Source organism: Carcharodon carcharias, chromosome 15 (assembly GCF_017639515.1).
Source record: "Carcharodon carcharias isolate sCarCar2 chromosome 15, sCarCar2.pri, whole genome shotgun sequence".
NCBI lineage: Eukaryota > Metazoa > Chordata > Chondrichthyes > Lamniformes > Lamnidae > Carcharodon > Carcharodon carcharias.
This window is the reverse complement of record NC_054481.1, coordinates 125,670,225-125,689,325: the sequence shown is the minus strand read 5'-3', so window position 1 is coordinate 125,689,325 and position 19,101 is coordinate 125,670,225. Positions and strand designations below refer to the sequence as shown.

Genomic DNA, 19,101 nt, shown 5'->3' with positions numbered 1-19,101 from the left:
AAAGTGGGAGGGTTCTGAGCTTTGCAGGTCACTGAAGAAAGCCTTACTTAGCTTGAAGTAGAAACGAATCACTCGCTCAAGGCTGCCCATGCTCCAAATAATACACTTGTAACCTGGTTACAGTAACCCAGACTAGATACAACACTGACAAATAGGAATAATAATCTGGTAGTCAATGTGCAATGCCAGTTTTATGCCCAAACAGCAACTTAAAAATCGTCCCCCTTGACTTTTGACATCATTTTGAGTGATGCCCATTGCAAAACTCTGAACTTTTCTACTTCCCATACCAATTGTTTTAAGAATTGCATAATATTTATTGGATCAAATCCTGAAGCTTTGCTGAAGGCGTCTTCTGCTTTCTTTTGTTTGAAGGTTTATATATAAATTTATTCTTTTTAACTCTGATTTGCCATCACTCTGCTGCTTTGCGAACTTGGGAACCAGTCTTAATGTTTTTCTTATGCTTTATATTCCTCATGCTACCAGATGGCAAACACTTTCTCAACTGTAATATTTGGTTGGTGATTTGCTCAATTCTCTTTCTCTCAAGACCATGTCTGGCACCATGTTCTGCACTCTTCAATTTATAGCCATGCCCTTTTGGCATTTTGCTGTCAGAGTGCATTAACATATATATCTATTTGTCAATAGTTCTCTGGGCAATGAATATAACACACAATATATAGTGTTGATTTCTTCTGGCAATGCTGTGACATAAACAAGGCAGCATTAGCGTCTCCATGGGCACGACAGCCATGTCACAAATTTGGTTTCCATGTCACCTTTTGGAGATGGGATTGTAAATGTCTGTCTACACTGGGACAGCTCCTGGAGAATTTAGTCACTCACATGGCTTATAAGCAACAATACATGTGTGTTCGCTATGTTTTCAATTTGCCTCGCAATGTAAACAGGCTGAATTCAAATTAACGGTCACCTCACCAAGTTGGAAGAAGTTCTTCATTATAATTGTACCAGGGTGACTCTTAACTTGTAGATTATGGCTGGCACTTCTTTCTCTCTTACCCTGACCTTGCCCTGGTATGGACCAGTCTTGCTTTCCATTGTTTTCTGTTCATCTGAACCTCCTTTTTCACTTCTGCTAGGTGTGTCAAGAGCCGTTAAGTATGTTAACCAGTTCCTCGGACCTGCTTTGTGTAGTCAGGTAACCAATGCATCTGAAGTGAACTAGTGAAGCATGCGTTTTGCTAACTAATATTCCAAGCAGGCATCTGTAGATTTGTCTTTGTTTCCTGATCCAAATATATCCCTTGTTCATCTATTGAGCATATTGAGTAAAATGATAGATTTGAAATCTGTGCAGTAACAATTCTAGCAGATGGTCCACTAATGCCTGTGAAGCATGTGTTTGCATGTGTGGTAGAACAATGATTAATTTGCTTGTTTATTCCAGGGGTTACAAAAGCTGTTGATAACATCAATACATTAATTGCACCTCAGCTGATTAAGCAGGTAGGTTTCATTGTTGTCCTTGACTTGCTCTGTTGAATGTTCTTGCCCATATTGCTCATGCCTTCAGGGGTGTCTATTTCTACCAGTTGGATTTAGTTTGTGTCTAATATCCTGTTCATTATCGAAGTGGTTTCAAATTATGGCAACTCCTGCCCATTGACCTCACCAAAACAGCAGGGTAGAATGTCGCAACAAACTGACTCTAAAATGTCTTCTTGCTGACCACCTTTTGAAATTGCAAGATTGCAAAGGGTTAACAATTGTCTCTGACAGTCTTGGAGAATGAGGCGGTAAGTGGAATGTAAGCTGCAGACCTTTCATTGATGTCCATCTTGGGACAGGTCAGCAATGTGCATTGATGGTGCTAGAGTTCATCCTGCCCGCAGACATATTCAAAGTGGATGGGTGCTGCAGCCAGCATTTACATTAGGACAGCCACTTACCCTTATGGCACCAATTCTAGAGGTAGGGAGGGACTTGGTGTCACCAGAGGGGTTTACACTAATCCCTTTGCACCAAACAGTTGGCCTTCAAACTTGCTATTGATGCAGACCCTGAGAGTAAATGGGGTATTGTTGAGATTCCAAATTGTATTTTACCCATTCCAGCCACAGCAAGGGAATCTAGAGTGAATATTTAAGAAATACGCCTTTGAGATGTGTAGCTTAATGGTGTCATAATGAGGTTGTTTTAAGATTGATTTACTAACTTAGGGTAAGGGATATTTTTTCTTTACTTATGCTTGTCTATTATTTATATAGAAAACATTTGAGGTAATCTGGTTAATTCAGCAGCAAAACTGCAGTAGGTTATTTTGACTTCTTCAGTTCACAGTAACTGCAAAATAGGGATTCGGCAATTTTTGGAGAAGTGTGATTGTTGGAAATTTGAATTAAAATATGAAAAGTGCTAGGAATAAACAGCAGGTCTGCAATATCTTAAAAGGAAAAAAAATAGTTAGTTTTTTTTAATTTAAATGATTTCAGTTTTGATAAAGGACCTGTATCTTTTCTCTAATGTTGTTGGATTGTTATATTTTGCCAACGTTTTCAGATTTAGATCTTATCAAAGCACCAACCAGAACCTCGGGTTCCCAACACGATTCAAACACCTTTTATCCTCTAAGCCTATTCAACATCAGTATGGAGAAATGACTCTTAAGTATGCCAATATTTCAAGAGCTGCATGAATAATGCACAAGAGGAAATGGAACAGCTCTTCTGAACAAACGCAGTCAAATGATTAAAAATCCTGTACCTTTTCCCGCTCGACATTGTAGCTGCTACAGAAATTTTGTGGATTTTAAAGGCCACTGTCATTTCAAAAAACCTATTTTCCCCATTACTCGTGTGATATGCACATTACCTCCTTTTTGCAAGCAACCTCCAGAGGGCTGATGGCCCATGTCATCAGTTAGCATGTAAAAACCACTGCCAAGTACAGACCCTGAAATGGGAGAGCAAGGCAGCTGGAATGTTGGCATTTATTGCAAAGGGAATGGAATATATAAGTGGGAACGTTTTACTACATCTGTGCAGGGCCTTGGTGAGACCACATCCGGAGTACTGTGTGCAGTTTTGGTGCCCTTATTTGAAAAAGGATATAACTGCATTAGAAGCAGTTTAGGGAAGGTTCACTCAACTCATTCTCGGGACGAAGGGCTTATCTAATGAAGAAAGGTTAAACAGGTGGACCTATACCCATTGGAGTTTAGCAGAATGAAAGGTGTTCTTATTGAAACAGATAATATCCTGAGGGGATTTGATTGAGTTTATACAGGAGTCTGTTCCCACTTGTGAGGAGACTAGAACTCGGGGGCGTGGTTTAAGAATAGGAGGTCTCCCTTTTAGGGCAGAGATGAGGAGAAATTTTTCTGAGGGTCGTTAGTATGTGGAATTATCTTCCCCAGAAAGCGGTGGAAGCTGGTTCATTGAATTTATTCAAGGCTGAGTTAGACAGAATTTTGATTAGCAAAGGAGTCAAGTGTTATGGGGGGAGCAGACAGGAAAATGGAGTTGAGACCACAACCAGATCAGACATGATCTTATCTGATAATGGAGTAGGCACGAAGGGCCAAAAAGCCTACTCCTGCTCCTAAGTCCTATGTTAACATGCAGGAGAGACTAAATATTCCACCGTGCACACTCCCACCCCAGCCCACCCTCCAATGGTAACCTTTTGTAATGTTTGCCAAAGGTTGAGATATTGCCATACTAAATGTTCTATGGCATTACATCCAGCCTTTTCCACCGGTTATGCAACCGGTGTTTATAGAAAATAAACTTTTGCCTACTTCTGAATACACTTTTTTCCCAGAGGAAAAAGTGTATTTTGCCTAAATGGCCTAAGTCGGTGCATAGGTGTTCTTGTTGCTGAGTTCTGAAGGCTTTTATAAAAGACCCCTTTACCATAATCAAGTAATTTGCATGCATCCAGATCTTTCTTCAAAAATCAATTGTTGCTGAAGTTTATTTTTAACTTTCAACACTACTTCCTGTTGACTCTACATTTGTCTGCACAATATTTATGCTGCATTTCTAGACTCCTAATTACTATCAAGTCGTTTGAACTTTGATTTGGATATAATAATTTTCTCTGGCTGCTCTCTCCAGATCTATTTGTATTTTTATATTTAACCCCAGACTTGATAACCCAGCTCTTGTGTTGCAGCATGGTTTATTTTTGCATTTGGCCCAAGTGTCCCATTACTGGATTAATTTTCTTTGACCTGAAGTGCGGTTATGAAGAATTCATACTGAGCCTTATTTTTGCACTTATTCCATTGTTGAATTTTTAAAAGAAATTCTAACCCCAAAAAAAAACTTGCAGAAACGTGCACAAGATTGATTCCTGAAATGCTGAGATTGTCCTATCAGGAGAGATTGAGGAGTCAGGGCCTTCCCATCTTAGAATCATCATTTATGGCACAGAAAGAGGCCACATGACCCATCGTGTCTGTGCTGGCCACCCAGCCTAATCCCACTTCCCAGAATTTGGTCCTTAGCCCTGCAGGTTACAACACTTGAGGTGCATACCCAGACACCTTTTTAAACGAGTTGAGTGTTTCTGCCTCTACTACTCTTTCAGACAGTGAGTTCCAGGCCCCCAAAACCCTCTGGGTGAAAAATGTTTTCCTCATTTCTACTCTAATCTTCCTACCAATCACTTGAAATCTACGCGCGCCCCCCCCCCCCCCCCCCCCCCCCCCCCCCCCACTCCGCCAACCCAGTCACTGACCTCTCTGCTAAAGTAAATAGGCCCTTCCCATCCACTCTATCCAGGCCCCTCACAATTTTGTACATCTGACTCAAATCTCCCCTCAGCCTCCTCTGCTCCAAGGAGAACAACCCCAGCCTCTCCAATTTTTCCTCATAGCTGCAATTTTCCAGTCCTGGCAAATCTCCTCTGTTCCCTTTCGAACACAATTACATCCATTCTGTAATGAGGTGACCAGAACTGCACAAAGTACTCAAGCTGTGGCCTAACTAATGTTCCAGCATAACCCCCCTGCCCTTATATTCTATACCTCGCCTTTTAAATGAAAGAATTCCATTTGGCTTCTTCAGCACCTTTATCGATCTGTCCTGCTACCTCAGGATCTGTGGACATCCACTCTAAGAGGAAGTGTCTCACTTCCTCTGCACCTCTCCATGTCCTCCCATTTATTGTGTGTTCTCTAGTGTTTAGAGGACTGAGAGGCGAACTCATGGAAACATAGAAAATTCTTACAGGGCTCAATAAGGTAGATGCAGGAAGGATGTTTCTCTTGGCTGGAGGAGGTAGAACCAGGAGAGACAGTCTCAGAATGAGAGGTAGGCTATTTAGAATTGAGCTGAGGGATTTCTTCATTCAGAGGGTGGTAAGAATTCTCTACCCCAGAGGGTGGTGGAGGCTCTGTCATTAAGTATGTTCAATGGAAGAAATCAATAGATTTCTAGATAGTAAAGATATGGGGGTAGTGCAGGAAAATGGTGTTAATGTAGAAGACCATCCATGAACTAATTGAATGGTGCAGCAGGCTCAATGGGCCAAATGGCCTACTCCTGTTCCTATTTCCTCTATTCCTATGTAACAAATTTCGAAACACACTTTGGAAAATCAGCGTGCCTTATAGGAACCATGTTGATTTAGTAACTCCTTGTAAGATTGATACTAGAATACAGGGTAGTGGGCGATGTGAGCTATGAGGCTGGAAAGATTGAATAGTAGCATTTGTTGATTTATTTCCCTCAAGTAAACTAATTCACTCACTTGCTCGCCTTGCATTCAGTTTGGTCCAATAGAAGTTGATGAACTTCAAGGTGAGTCTAATGCTATGACCACTCTGTATACTTATTCACAAGGTTAGTTTGCTGCCATAAGTTTATCACCATGCCATCTTACAGTGATACTGGTTCAAATTCTATAAGCCTAGAAATTACTGTGGTGAAAATAGTGCTTGAAAGCTTGGTGTTCGAGTGACACACCTGTTCTAACAGGACATGTTAAAATAGCAGTCCGAGAAATGCATAACAATGAAGTGATAAATCACAGGAGGAGGCCGTTCAGCCCATTGAATCTCTGGTGGCTCTACTGGGTTATTCATGCTACCTCCACCATCACCATCACCCCCCAAAACATTCCCCAGATATCCCTGAATTTTTTTTTCTCAAGTATTTATTCAGTTTGACATTGGGTGTGACAGTTGAATCGGTTTCCACTATCAGATGGTCCATTCCAAATTCTAACCACTTTTTGTGTTTTAAACAAAAAAAAGTTTCTCCTCATACCTCCAAATTTCTAGCCTGCTGTCTGCTACCAATAGAGGGTTGCACTGAGATTTAATGTGCACCTATTGCTGTAATTTTAAAATGGCAAAGCTCCCAGTTGAAAAATCAGATAATCCTTAAAGTAATAGTGAAGTACATCATGCCCCCATGAATATTGTATTCTGGTGTTTAATGTGGTGCTGCTTTCAGGTCTTTTTTTACTTCTGCCGAAGATTATTTTCACTTGTTTTTTGCACTCGGCTAATTTTATTACCAGCATTTGATATATTTGAGCTATTTATCCATTTGTACTATAATCTGTAATATGCAACGTTTCGTCTTGAATGTGTTGCTGTGATTCTGATTTGTTGCTTGAATAAACCAAGATCCTAAGACAATAACCAGTATTTGCACGAGTGCGAATTTCTGCATTTTGATTCTGTGCTAGCATGTGTGAAGCAAAGACTAGGAATGCATGAATTGCGATGCCAGTTAAGTTATGCAGTCTAGCCATAACTAAGACTATACCGTTTATCATGGAATTATACAGATCCAATGATTTCAAATCCAGGCATGTACTTGTGCTAAAGCCTTGCTGTCAGTCTGAAGCATTTTCCCTTCTCACCAGTGCAAACAAGCTCTTGTCTTCTGGGGGATATCCTGTATTCTGAAACAACTAATTTGACTAGGGATATAGTAAATAAATGGGGCTATCTGCCTTCAGCTGGAGTGTTCTTAACAAGGTGTGCAACCCCCTCTCCTCCAGCTGATTCTTCACAACTGGAAAAAGTTAGAGGTGCAACTGGCTTTTTGCAGGTGGGTAAAATGGGGAGGGAAAGCATTAAAGGGAAGGCCTGTGATGGGGTGAAAGACAGCAGAGAATAAATAATCAAAGGGATGATTGTGCAAGGCAGAATGAAATGGTACTGAGAGAAGTAAAGAAATAAAATGTGTCTAGGGTGTTAACTGGATCCACGTCAGCCGATGAAGTTAAAACTAGGACACAGCTTTCTTTGCTGGAGAGAGTTTATTGACTTAGTATACAGTAAACACTACTCACACACCAGTGTCCCAGCTATCCCCATTTATATGTTCCAATTGCCCACACTTGATTGACAATGTAACTGGCTTAAACCTTAACGATGTAATTAACAAGACATTATCATAGAGGTGGTGGAAATAACAATTGCAGATTTTACCGATGGCTGCTTCTGAAAAAAATAGGACAGAGGTTTTGATCTAAAGTTGCTGAACTCCCATTTTGATTCCAGAGTATGTAAAGTGCCTAATCAAAAGATGAGGCGCTGTTCCTTCCTCAAGATTCTGTTGACCTTCATTGAAACAGTGTAGGAGGCCAAGGACACAGAGGTCAGAGTGAGAGTGGGGCAGAGAATTAAAATGACAGGTGACTGGAGGCTCAAGGTCATGGTTGTGGCAAAATGGAGGTGTTCCACAAAGTGGTCCCCAATCTACATTTGCGTTCCCAATGTAGTAGAGACTGCATAGGACCAGAGATTGGAGGCCAAAATTGAAAGTAGTAGAAGAAAATTGCTGTTTCACTTGGAAGGAATATTTGTGGCCTTGGACTTTGAGAAGGCAAAAGGGAAGATATTGTATCTCCCATGCTTGCATGGGATAGTGCCGGGGGGGGGGGAGAGGTGATTGCAGAATGGGCCTGGTTGTTGTGGAGGGATTGGTTCCTTTGGAATGAGGGGAAGGGAAAATGCCTGGTGGTGGCATCAGGCTGGAGGTGAAAGAACTGGCAGAGGAGGATCTGTTCAACATGGAGACTGGTTGGGTGGGAGGTGAGAACAAGGGGAACCCCATTGTTGTTCTGCGTTGGAGAGGAAGGGGTGAGAAGGGAGGAAAGGGATAAGAGCAGAAGTGCAGGAAATGGCAACTCAGGAGGTGAAATTGAAATCACTAGGGAAACAGTACTGAGCAAATTGATGGAGCTGCATGTTGGCAAGTCTTTGGCATAGATCCAGAGCTGTGCTAACCACAGTGGAGGGGACTCCTTGGTTAAGGAATAAGGAAGATGCATTGGAAGCACTGGTATGGAAGGTAGCTCCCTCAGAACAAATGTAGCTGTTTTGATGGTTTTACAATTAACTAATAACTGATTTTCCTCCAGTGACCCATGGAAAAATCAATCCAGTAATGAGTGAAATTGTACAAAGAAATAAGTTAATTTTGATATTGGGGGAAGAATGATATTGGACTGAAGTTATTTTGTTCTCTTCACTTTAAAAGCTATGGAAATAGTACACTGTAGATTTTCAAGGTTGTTATTAGTGACAAGGAGATTCCAGTTAATGAAGAGAGACTTGGAAAAGTTGAGGCACTTTTAACATTCTCACTGTTTTAAAATTATGGGTTGCCCTTTTTGGACAGAGACGAGGAGAAATTTTTTGAGGGTTGAGAGACTTTGGAATTCTCCGCCTCAGAAGGTGGTGGAGGCAGGGTCACTGAATATTTTTAAGGCAGAGGTAGATAGATTCTTGTTAGACAAGAGAATTGAAGATTATTGGGGTTAGATGGGAATGTGGAAATCCGAAACACAAGATGATCAGCCATGATCTTATTGAATGTCGGAGCAGGCTCGAGGGGCTGAATGGTCTACACCTGTTCCTATTTCTTATGTTATGTTCTTAAAACCAATAATTTGAAGAGAAGAAACAGAATGGGGAAGGAGCAGGACTGGGATTAGACTGGGTTAATTGTAGAGGAAAACTCAGTGTTGCATGCTTGATTGGCTGTTTGGCCCATTCGGTGCTGGAACATTGAATGGGATTAGCAATGGGAGATGGGGAGAATGAGAAGACAACAGGCATGGTGCTTTAATGTCAAGAATGGCCAAGAAAATGGTACTGAGGTGACCCATTGTACTATTCAACACAGTGTGTTGGAGGATGAACACCACTGCCATTTTCTTCCCTACCCAACCCCAGCCCCAAACTGTAATCTAAGGATATATACTTAATGAGTGAAGGCATTGATTACTATTGCACTAAGTTGCAAGTTTTGAATGAATCTGGACATCAAAGTGGTTTTTGACTAAATTTCTCTTGGTTTTACAATGACCATTTATTCTTGAGCAGGAACTGGGTGTAAATGATCATCCACCGAAGGTTACTGTGTATTATCTGACTTTTCTTTTCCCCTCCCGACAGCACGTTAATGTCATCGAGCAAGAGAAAATTGACAAGCTGATGTTGGCAATGGATGGCACTGAAAACAAATGTAGGTGTGCATTCTTCGAAGACATGTCTCAGTAAAACTGTTATGCCAATGAAAATCTAATTTACTCATCATATTGTTATCCCTTCTACTGTCTTTAAGTTTTTTAACATGTTTCCTTCTGATCAACCTTGGTGGCAAATTATCTTCAGGTCACAATGCTGGGTGTTGGATATTTTTTTTAATCCATAGTTTTTTTTTAAATTTAAATTGAAACTTTATGAACTGATTTGTTTCATCTTGTCGTAATTTTTAAAATTTAATTTTTAATCCATTTTTTGGAAGTAGTTTCTACACTCAAAATACCTTGCCAAGAGACTCTGTGTGCCTGTATACACTGAGTGCCAACATGGGGATGTGCAGGCATATACGTGTGCGCAAACTTGGGCCTGGAGGTTATTTGTACCTCTGTCACTCTGAGCTGATCGCCACAGTCTCCAACTTCGCCTGTCCTTCCTTCCTGACACAATCTGTTTTCCCAACTCAGCCGCTGAAAGCTGGATATAAATTCAGACTTGTATTCTTCAAGGCCTGTTCCCAATCAGGAGTATGGGGACATGCCTAGTGGTTGTACCTCTGTTTGGGACTGGTTTTCAATGAAACCACGGCCTAATTGTTACTTAATTGGCAGATACTTGGGGGTCAAGATGCTTTCTTGCCCGCTTGAGAAGAGGCGGTCATGGTTTGAAAAGTACCTGACTAGTTCAGGCTATCCTCTGGCCATACCAGTAGGCTGCATCCTAGTTATGGATATGCAGGTGTGTAATATATCTACTGTGTGAAACTTTCCCTCCCCCTCCATTACCATGCTGTGCTCCCATTGCAAACAAATCGCAATTTATTTTCAATTAAGTCTAGATGATGAATAGTGACCAGTAGTTTGAATGTGAAGGATATGACACTTGGATGGGCCAATCTCATCCACTCAAGCACACCTTCTGGCAAGGGCTGTGAGGCTGAGTGAGAATTCTGGCTGACTTTCAATTTTTACTTGGTTTTTAAACTGCATTTAACATCTATATCCTGCCCCCTCCTTGGCTGGGTTACTTTACTTGATGCAGACTGAGATTGACCCTGAGTCCTTCTGTTTTAGATGGCTCACTGCTCACTCTTTTGCCTACTGGGAAATGTTTTTTTTTAAATTGTAACCCAAAAAATTCAAATTGAAACTTTATGAACTGACTTGAATTGTTGTGATTTTTAAAATTTATTTCCATTTTAGCTAAATTTGGTGCCAATGCCATTCTGGGTGTTTCATTGGCTGTGTGCAAGGCTGGTGCTGCAGAGAAAGGGGTCCCCCTATATCGTCACATTTCTCATCTTGCGGGCAATACACAGGTTATCCTGCCTGTTCCAGTAAGTTTCCGTTTCGAGCACGTTTGAGCAATTATAAAATGTATTCTGCATGAGAGGCTAGTTTCCTTTTTTGAGGGGCAGGGGATCTTTTGTCTCAGTTGAAGTCCTTATTCCCTCAAGGATGGTTCCATCAGTTGCAACCACTCGTTGGGACTTCTTCCTCCTGGGCTGGCAAAATCCACGCACTCGGATTGTACTGAGCACTACATTCAGTATGTCGCTAGTTGTAGACTTAGTTACTCTCCCAATTGCCAATCTGCACCAGGTCTGCTGAAATAAACTTTGGGCAAAAATCCAAGAGCAGACGCTTACTTTCAATGATTGACCAACACCAGGTTCTTTGGCCACATGTGAAGGAAAGATAATTACCCTGAGTTACAAGATGCTGCTGTATCTGCTCAGGCATCTGGGCCTTGTCTAATGTTACAAATCCCTTATGTTACAGCTCATTAAAACTTTATTGACGACCCCAAGGCCCTGTTCGAATGCAGTACGTTGTATATATTGTGCTGGGGCATGTAGGCATATATTTATGGACACATAAGTAACCAAATACTGATGTTTCAATTAAGGCTACACACTGTTCCCATCCAGTGAAATATGACCTCCGTTTGCCAAAATGAACTTTGCATTGATTGATTCCTTGGGGGTAAGTCCAGAAACATTGCCAGCACTCAATTCACAAATAGAAATAACAGCAGTATCCTCCATTTCAGTGGTTTATACTTCTTTCCACCTCATTGTGCCACTTGAGAATAGCTGCTTTGTGTTATACGCAGAGGCTTTCAGCTAAGCACTTCTAGTATCTAAGAAGTGAATGGTGCAGCGTTAGTTCCATGGGTTATGGAGGACAGGATTGGGATGGGTTGTGATGGTTGTGGGGGAGGGAGGTGTAAGCTAAAATATTTGAATTCCGATCTCTTCAGTCGTATCCTTTTACGTTGGTTAAGGTGAGTAAAGGGAGAAAAGAAGAATATAACACAAAGATGCCTCCGCTTTGGGAAGTAAGAGCCATTTTTCTTGATGGTATTGGATTGACTTGGGGATTGAAGCTATCTACCTACAGGTCTCCAACTTGGTCAAGGTTTGAACTAGTATTAGGATCCAGGCCAATACAGATTATTTAGCGCAGCAAGTTGTTTGTTTTGGCAACATGTACGTGCACATAAGATTTTCCACCTTTAGACTGGGGAGATCTCAGCACAAATCTCTGATTCTGAGTTGTATCAGAAGAGTTTCTTGGACCAGACCAGCCACTGACGCTCCTGCTTAAATATTTGGGTTCATCTTTCTAGGCTTTCAATGTGATCAATGGTGGATCTCATGCTGGCAACAAGTTAGCCATGCAGGAGTTCATGATCCTGCCAATCGGTGCTGCCAGCTTCAGGGAAGCGATGCGCATTGGTGCTGAGGTGTACCACAACTTGAAGAATGTCATCAAGGACAAGTATGGGAGGGATGCGATCAATGTTGGTGATGAGGGTGGATTTGCACCAAATATCTTGGAAAACAAGGAGGGTAAGTAAACAAACTCTTGAGTCCACCTCTTTAATTGAAATATTAACGGTTAAAATCACAATCCTGTGCAGGCTCTTTGTGATTGTTAACCAATATATGTGGAAGACTGGGTTCCACGAGTAACTGGTTTGGATAAAGAAATACTTTCATTTATATTGCACCGTTCATGACCCCAGCACATCCCTAAGCATTTACAACCAATGAAGTGTAGTTATTGTTGTAACATAGGGAAATACAGTAGCCAACTGGAACATAGCAAAATCCCACAAACAACAATGAAGTAAACGACTGGGTAACTTCATATTAGTGATGTTGGTTTTGGGGATTTGGGAGGATGGAGGGACTATTCTTGGACTCTTGAAGTAGTGCCGTGGGAAGTTTTGTATTTGCCTGAGCGGGCCGATATTTATTGCAGAAAAGCAGCATCTTCAAAAATGCAGCACTCCCTCGGTATGTATTCCACTGAAGTGTTGACCTAGATTATGTCTTTGGATTGGGGAATGAACACAAACTTCCAACTTCAAGTATTACCACTGAGAAAGTAGACTTTTATTTGCTGTCACTGTATTAAGTCTGAGACTTTAGCCCATATGTTAAACCCTGCAGGACTGTCCTGGGTTTAATATTGGAAGTCTTCAGTTCAGTTTCTTTACACCACAATACCCTTTACAGTGACTCCTTAAACCAAACTTGGCTAAACGTAATGCTGTAAATTTGGCATGATTCAAGAATGCTGAACTATTGACCCAGTTGCTCATCTTGAGTGCTGAGTCTGCAAGACTGATAAAGCAGCTGTCAACTAATCATAACTTGCTGCTATGTGGAACACAAGATGTGTTCCAGGTAGCAGCAAATACTTGTCTGCTGATGTGCTCATAAAACCAGCTTTCTATCATTGATTATATGTGAGACAGACTGCACAAACTGCATTTTACCTGAAATTGCCGTCTAACATAAAGCTGAAGCTTAGTAATTAAACAGCATGTTTTGAGTTTTAATGATGCAATCGTGCAGTTGAAGGTTTTAACTGTTAACAGTTGTACCAGATTCTCAAGGTGAGATGTGCCTAAGACCACCACAGCACCTCAATCAGTTTGTTTTTTTTTTGCAGTAGTGTTGCACTAGAATTTACTATTCCTGACACCTCTTTCTAGTCAAACATGAAAATATCAGACATAACGACCAGACTGCACCAGCTTCATATCCTTTTAGTGTGAATACATGAGTGTAGAATGTAGAGCAGGCAATATGACAGCTTCAAGGCAGTATTATAAATAGAATCCATTAGAGTGTAGGCCTGTTATGACTAACATTTCCTTCCGAGGAAACCTTGGACAGAACAAAACAAACTCTCATTTATAGCATATCTTGCAGTTCCTCAAAAGTCTCAGTGCTTCAGAACCAAATGTGTACTTTCTGATGTGTACTCACTGTTGCACACAAACTATGACATGTTTGGCTATGTATCAAGGTCCTACACACAGCTAAGATGAATGACCAACTAACTCTTCTAGTGTTATTGGTTGAGGAATGTGTGTTGGCCTGGATGTGGGGAGGTTGCCGAGAGATTTTTCTGTCTGTCTGTCTGAACAAGCAATTACAGTCTCTGGTTAATGCCCATCTGAAAGACAGCATTTTGAAGAAAGTAGCAGCCCCTCCTTATGGGGTGCAGTGTCAGCCTAGATTATCCATCATAAGGCTTAAATCCATAACATCTGACTAAAGCAAACCTATGTAGTTTAACTTTGATGCAAACTGTTCAATAAAGTCCCTGCCAACAGTGCTTTAAAACTTTGAGATGAGCTAGTGGTGGCCTTTGTCACAGATATCTGTTTTCCTTTCTTATTGAAGCAAGGATTGACTGTCAAGTTTGACTAAAACAATGAGCTTTTGACGGGTGATGATAACTCAATATTAACTGAACATTAAAATACAGTATTAATTAGACAAACTGCAAATAATAGACAAGTCCTTTTTTACAAAAAAAAAGTACATTGCTGCAAAAAACCATGTTGGATCAAATTAAGCCAATGCAACCTAAACTGTTTGCTTAGTTTTGAAATTTTGCGAACTTCATTTTTTAAAAAGTTTTTAAAAATTCAGTCACAGGACATGGGCATTTCTGATCAGGCCAGCATTTGTTGCCCACCCCTCATTTTCCCTGAGAGGCTGGTGGTGACCCATCTTCTTGAATAGAGTGGTTTGCCTGGTCATTTCAGGGCCGTTTAAGTCAACCACGTTGCTGTGGGTCTAGAATTGCACGTAGACCAGATGGGTAAGGACAGGGCATTAGTGAATCAGATTTTAGCAAGTCCGATAGTTTTATGAGCACCAATACAGATACTAGTTTTTCATTCCAGATTTATTTAGTGAACTGAATTTCAATTCTCCCAGCTGCTGTGATGGCACTTGAACTCTGATCTACCAGATCATTATTCCAGACCTCTGGATTACTCATGCAGGAACATAACCACTACGTTACTGTGTCCCCTAACTCGTAATTTAAACACATTGTTCTCAATCACCATGGATCAATAGTCTTGGATCAGTAGTCTTTAGCTCTATCGATACAACCAGGTTATACTTTCACAAGTTGACTTTAATTTTAAATATTAAAATGAGGGCTGTTCCCTTCTATGAGTTACCACAATGAGGCAGCCTTTTTATGTCCTAAAAGGTTGAGGATTCTATAATGATTATTGGTGGGGGCTTATGAAATAATGGAAGGGAAATGGATTGGGGGAATTGAGAATCAGAGCTATTTCTCCCCAACACGAATAATCTCTCTTCAGATTTATTTCCGTAACTGGTTTTTGTAAAAATTTCTTGTAAGATGCATGGTGTATAAATTATTGGCCCCTTATTCAGCAAATTTCATGTTTTTCATTTAATTGCAACACAAAAGTTTGAGTTATCCCTCTTCAAGTTCTTTGGTATTAAATCCGAAATGTGGTTGCTTTCTGTATTGTTTTCTTACCACTTTCATTTTAACCAGTGTCCTTCCCTTTCATTGTTTTCCCCCCTTCCTCTGTTAAAGCGACCCACACAATTTCCTGAATTCTCCGGTTTGTTTCCATCTCCCAGCTCTATGCTAATGTGGCTGAAGTGCCTGTAATTCACCCTCTGTCTCTCTTACTCTGTGCCAAAAGAACACATCTGCCATTTTCTAGCTCTACAACCGAGCGAGACTGTAGACATTTTAAATTTAATGTAGCATTTAATTTCCTGACTCTTAACTTCAGGATTTTATTCCATGCTTAAAACTTTTTTTTTAAATCCTGCGTTTGTTAGCTGCCCTCTGATGTGTTAGATACAGCAACATAGTCTGCTGCAGCAGTTCAAGTGTCATCCATATCCTGATAACACATTTTTTGAAATCGATCCTTGACAAACATTGGAGCCTGACACCTATTACAAATTCCCTAAAAATGCACAAAGGTTCGGGGGGGGGGGAAGGGAAAAAACACATTTTGCTCGATTCTGGGTTCAATTTCCTCAGACTGGCCTCAAAGCCTTTAATGACCACATCCGAGAACTGTACTCCAAAAGCTATTCTAACTTTCATCCTGTTATAAAGCCAAACAGCAGGTGGGGGTTTCTGGTGTTGATGCAGGTAAGAAGCTGCCATTACTTCAGTTTTGGCTGGTTCACTTTCTCAGCCCTAGACCTTTGCCAGATCATTATCCATGATACCTAAAGAATTTCACAGACCAAAGTCCACCCCCTCCTGCCGCCTCACTGAACAATAGGTTATGCATTAAAAACAAAATGCGGGAAATACTCAATAGGTCTGGCAGCACTCGCGGAGAGAGGAATAGCGTTAATGTTTCAAGCTGAAATAGGACTCTTCCTTAGAACATTAAAGTCATGTTCAACTCGCAGTGTTAATTCTGTTTCTCTCTCGGCTGACGCTGCTGTTCTGGCTGAATATTTCCAGCGCTTTGCCTTTATTTCAGATTTCCAGCATCTGCAGTATTTTGCCTTTATTAATATAATTTATGCATGTCAGGATCTGCTTACTGTAGTTGTCAAATCAACATCTTATTGCAACAGTTTACCTGCAAGATAAAAGCAAAATACTGTGGATGCTGGAAATCTAGAACAAAAACCAAAATACCTGGAAAAACCCTTGTATCCCTCTCTGCGGATGCTGTCAGACCTGCTGAGTTTTTCCAGGTACTTTTGTTTTTGTTCTGGTTTACCTGCAAGCTGGCTTTAAAGTGCTTTAAATATAAAGGAGCTGTATTTAGGGGGGCAGGAGAGGGGTGGTGGGGGATGGAGAGAAGAGGAAGGGAACCCTGCTGAAGCAGCTAAGCTGCTGTTCGGTGATCTGCATGCATTTTAACGTGGTCAGATTATAGATGGGGCATTACGACTGTAGGTTGATCCAGCACTTCTCTCCCAGTAACATTCGTAATCAATCAGAAATGGTGTTATGCTGAATAAGGTATGAATGTGGGCAGTTTAAAAACAGGCGGGGAGATGGGGGTGGGGGGTGATTGGAAGGTGAAGCCAGAAAAAATTAGATTTTTTTGAAGACAGAACAAAGGAACATATAATAAGTAGGAGGTCAGGGCTGTTTATCACCTTTTTCCAGCTTTATTATATTTGTGCATAAAATATTCAATTTTTTTTAAAATGAATTTACTGTCAGTTCCAATCCCCTGAGCAGCATGACACTGTTGGGACTGGTCCTGCAAGCATCTTAGTCCTACAGAACCCCGCCACGCCCTTGCCATACTGAGGGAGTGTCATCGTCTGCAAGAAACAGAGACCCCTTCTGCCCCTTCAAGTGGAACTAAAAGACCCCATGGCATCATTTTGAAGAAGGGCAGGGGAGTTATCCCTGGAGTCCTGGTTAACATTTGTCCCTCAGTCAACACAGCAAAAACAGGTTATCTGGCCACTATCACATTTAGTCGTTTGGTAATACAGAACTTGAGTATTGCTGAAAAAAGAGATGTCAAAGCTTTTTGTCTTGCACTCATCAGGACACTTCGCAAGAATACTAATATTAGGGGGAAACAATTTATACTGTATGTGAAGAGAGCGTTGATTGGTAGAGGCATTGCCATGGATAGCGCACCAGTTGACGGTGACTGACAGTTAACTGCCAAGCATTGTTTGAAATTTAAACTAAGCAGCTGAGCTCTGATTGGTCAAGGCATTGTCCTGAGGAATGAGTCAGTGTTTTGTTTAGCTGAAACAAGCGCAATGTGTATATGCATTTTTGTCTGCAAAGAACAGAGCCCTGTGTATTAATATACGTAGTTTCCAGTACGTGCAAATGCACCACACTGTGAACCCAACTGACAATCTTAAGTTGGTTGTCAGCGTAATTCTTAGCGCATTGAGGATTATTTAGCAAATGTTGTCCAATCGCGGAATCACATCTAACGTTGGACACTTTTGAGTTTAGCAAGCACGGGCTGGTTTGGTGTGCTCTGTACTCTGCCCATTGTGAACAGCGGCTGGGACATGCTGTTTGATACAATACGCCAGTCTTTGGGGCCTGTGGCCTACATACCTAGCACCACACTGGCACTGAAATTCATATACCACATTACTCATTTGTGAGATGGGCTGCCTTGTAGCAGCATGAAACACCTAGCTTCATGTTTTTGAGGTACCTTGCCCTTAAAGGGTAATCTGAGCAGTAGCAACATGAGTGGCATTCACCACTAACAGGTTGCTGCCATCAAGCCAAAAAGATGTCCTACCTATCACACAAATGAGTAATGTGTATGAATTTCAGTGCCAGTGTGATGTTAGGTATTTAGGCTATACGTCCCAAGGACTGATGGATTGTATCAAACAGCATGTCCCAGCCATCATTCGCAATGAGCAAGGTACAGACTGTACCCAACCAGCCTGTGCTTGCAAAACTCAAAACACAGTGTCCAACATTAGATTTGATTCCACAATTGGACAACATTCGCTAAATAATTCTCAATGTGCTAAGAATTATGCTGACAACCAACTTAAGATTGTCAGTTGGGTTCACAGTGTGGTGCATTTGCATGTACTGGAAACTACATATATTAATACATAAGGCTCTGTTCTTTGCAGGCAGAGAGAACATGTGCACACACAGTGCCTGTTTCAGCTAAACAAAATAAGTGTCAGCCATTCACTGACTCTGGTCAAGGCATTGCCCTGAGGAATCAGGATCAAGCTGCCTGGTTTAAATTTCAAACAATGCTTGGCAGTTAGCTGTCACTCAGCATCAATTGGTGCATTTTCCAGAACACACTTCTCATAAATTGTTGTTTTCCCCTTGGTATTGGTATTCTTGTGAAGTGTCCTGATGAGTATAAGACTAAAAGCTTCAACATCTTTTTTTTCAGCAATACACTATCACATTGCTGTTTGTAGGAGCTCCCTGTGCATAAATTGGTTGATTTGTTCCCTACATTACAAGAGCAACTGCACTTTAAAAGTACTTAGTTGGCTGTAAAGCACGTGAGGACATCTTGATGTCATAGAAGGTGCTATATAAATACAAGTCTTTCTTTTTCAACGTAGTTTAGATGGAGGAATGTTGATGGCCAACTTGACTGTGGGAATCACAGAAGATCTAAGTCTTGTTATCTCTGACAGCCCATGCATGTGTTTTCCAGAAGGAGGCACTAGGATAGTGGGCCTTGGTTGACTTTTATTTTTCCCTCCCTCCTTTAGCTTAAGAATGTTGAAGTGAAATCCAGCCTCCTGACTGATGCCCTGCTAAAGATTTTCTGACCTGAGTTTCTGGATTGTAGGATTT

At 41.1% G+C, this 19,101-nt stretch overlaps 1 protein-coding gene across 2 annotated transcripts in view; it reads left to right on the top strand.

The window, feature by feature from the left end:
* The window catches only part of eno1a (enolase 1a, (alpha)), a 56,538-nt gene that overhangs the window by 20,327 nt on the left and 17,110 nt on the right, over positions 1-19,101 (top strand). Inside the window, exons 4-7 of one of the 2 annotated variants that reach the window (XM_041206684.1) lie at positions 1,418-1,476; positions 9,398-9,467; positions 10,687-10,820; positions 12,116-12,338. In XM_041206684.1, the coding sequence (XP_041062618.1) occupies positions 1,418-1,476; positions 9,398-9,467; positions 10,687-10,820; positions 12,116-12,338 (486 nt within the window). Of the gene's footprint in view, positions 1-1,109; positions 1,169-1,417; positions 1,477-9,397; positions 9,468-10,686; positions 10,821-12,115; positions 12,339-19,101 lie in introns of both variants that reach the window. The other variant, XM_041206683.1, reaches the window with a different exon arrangement.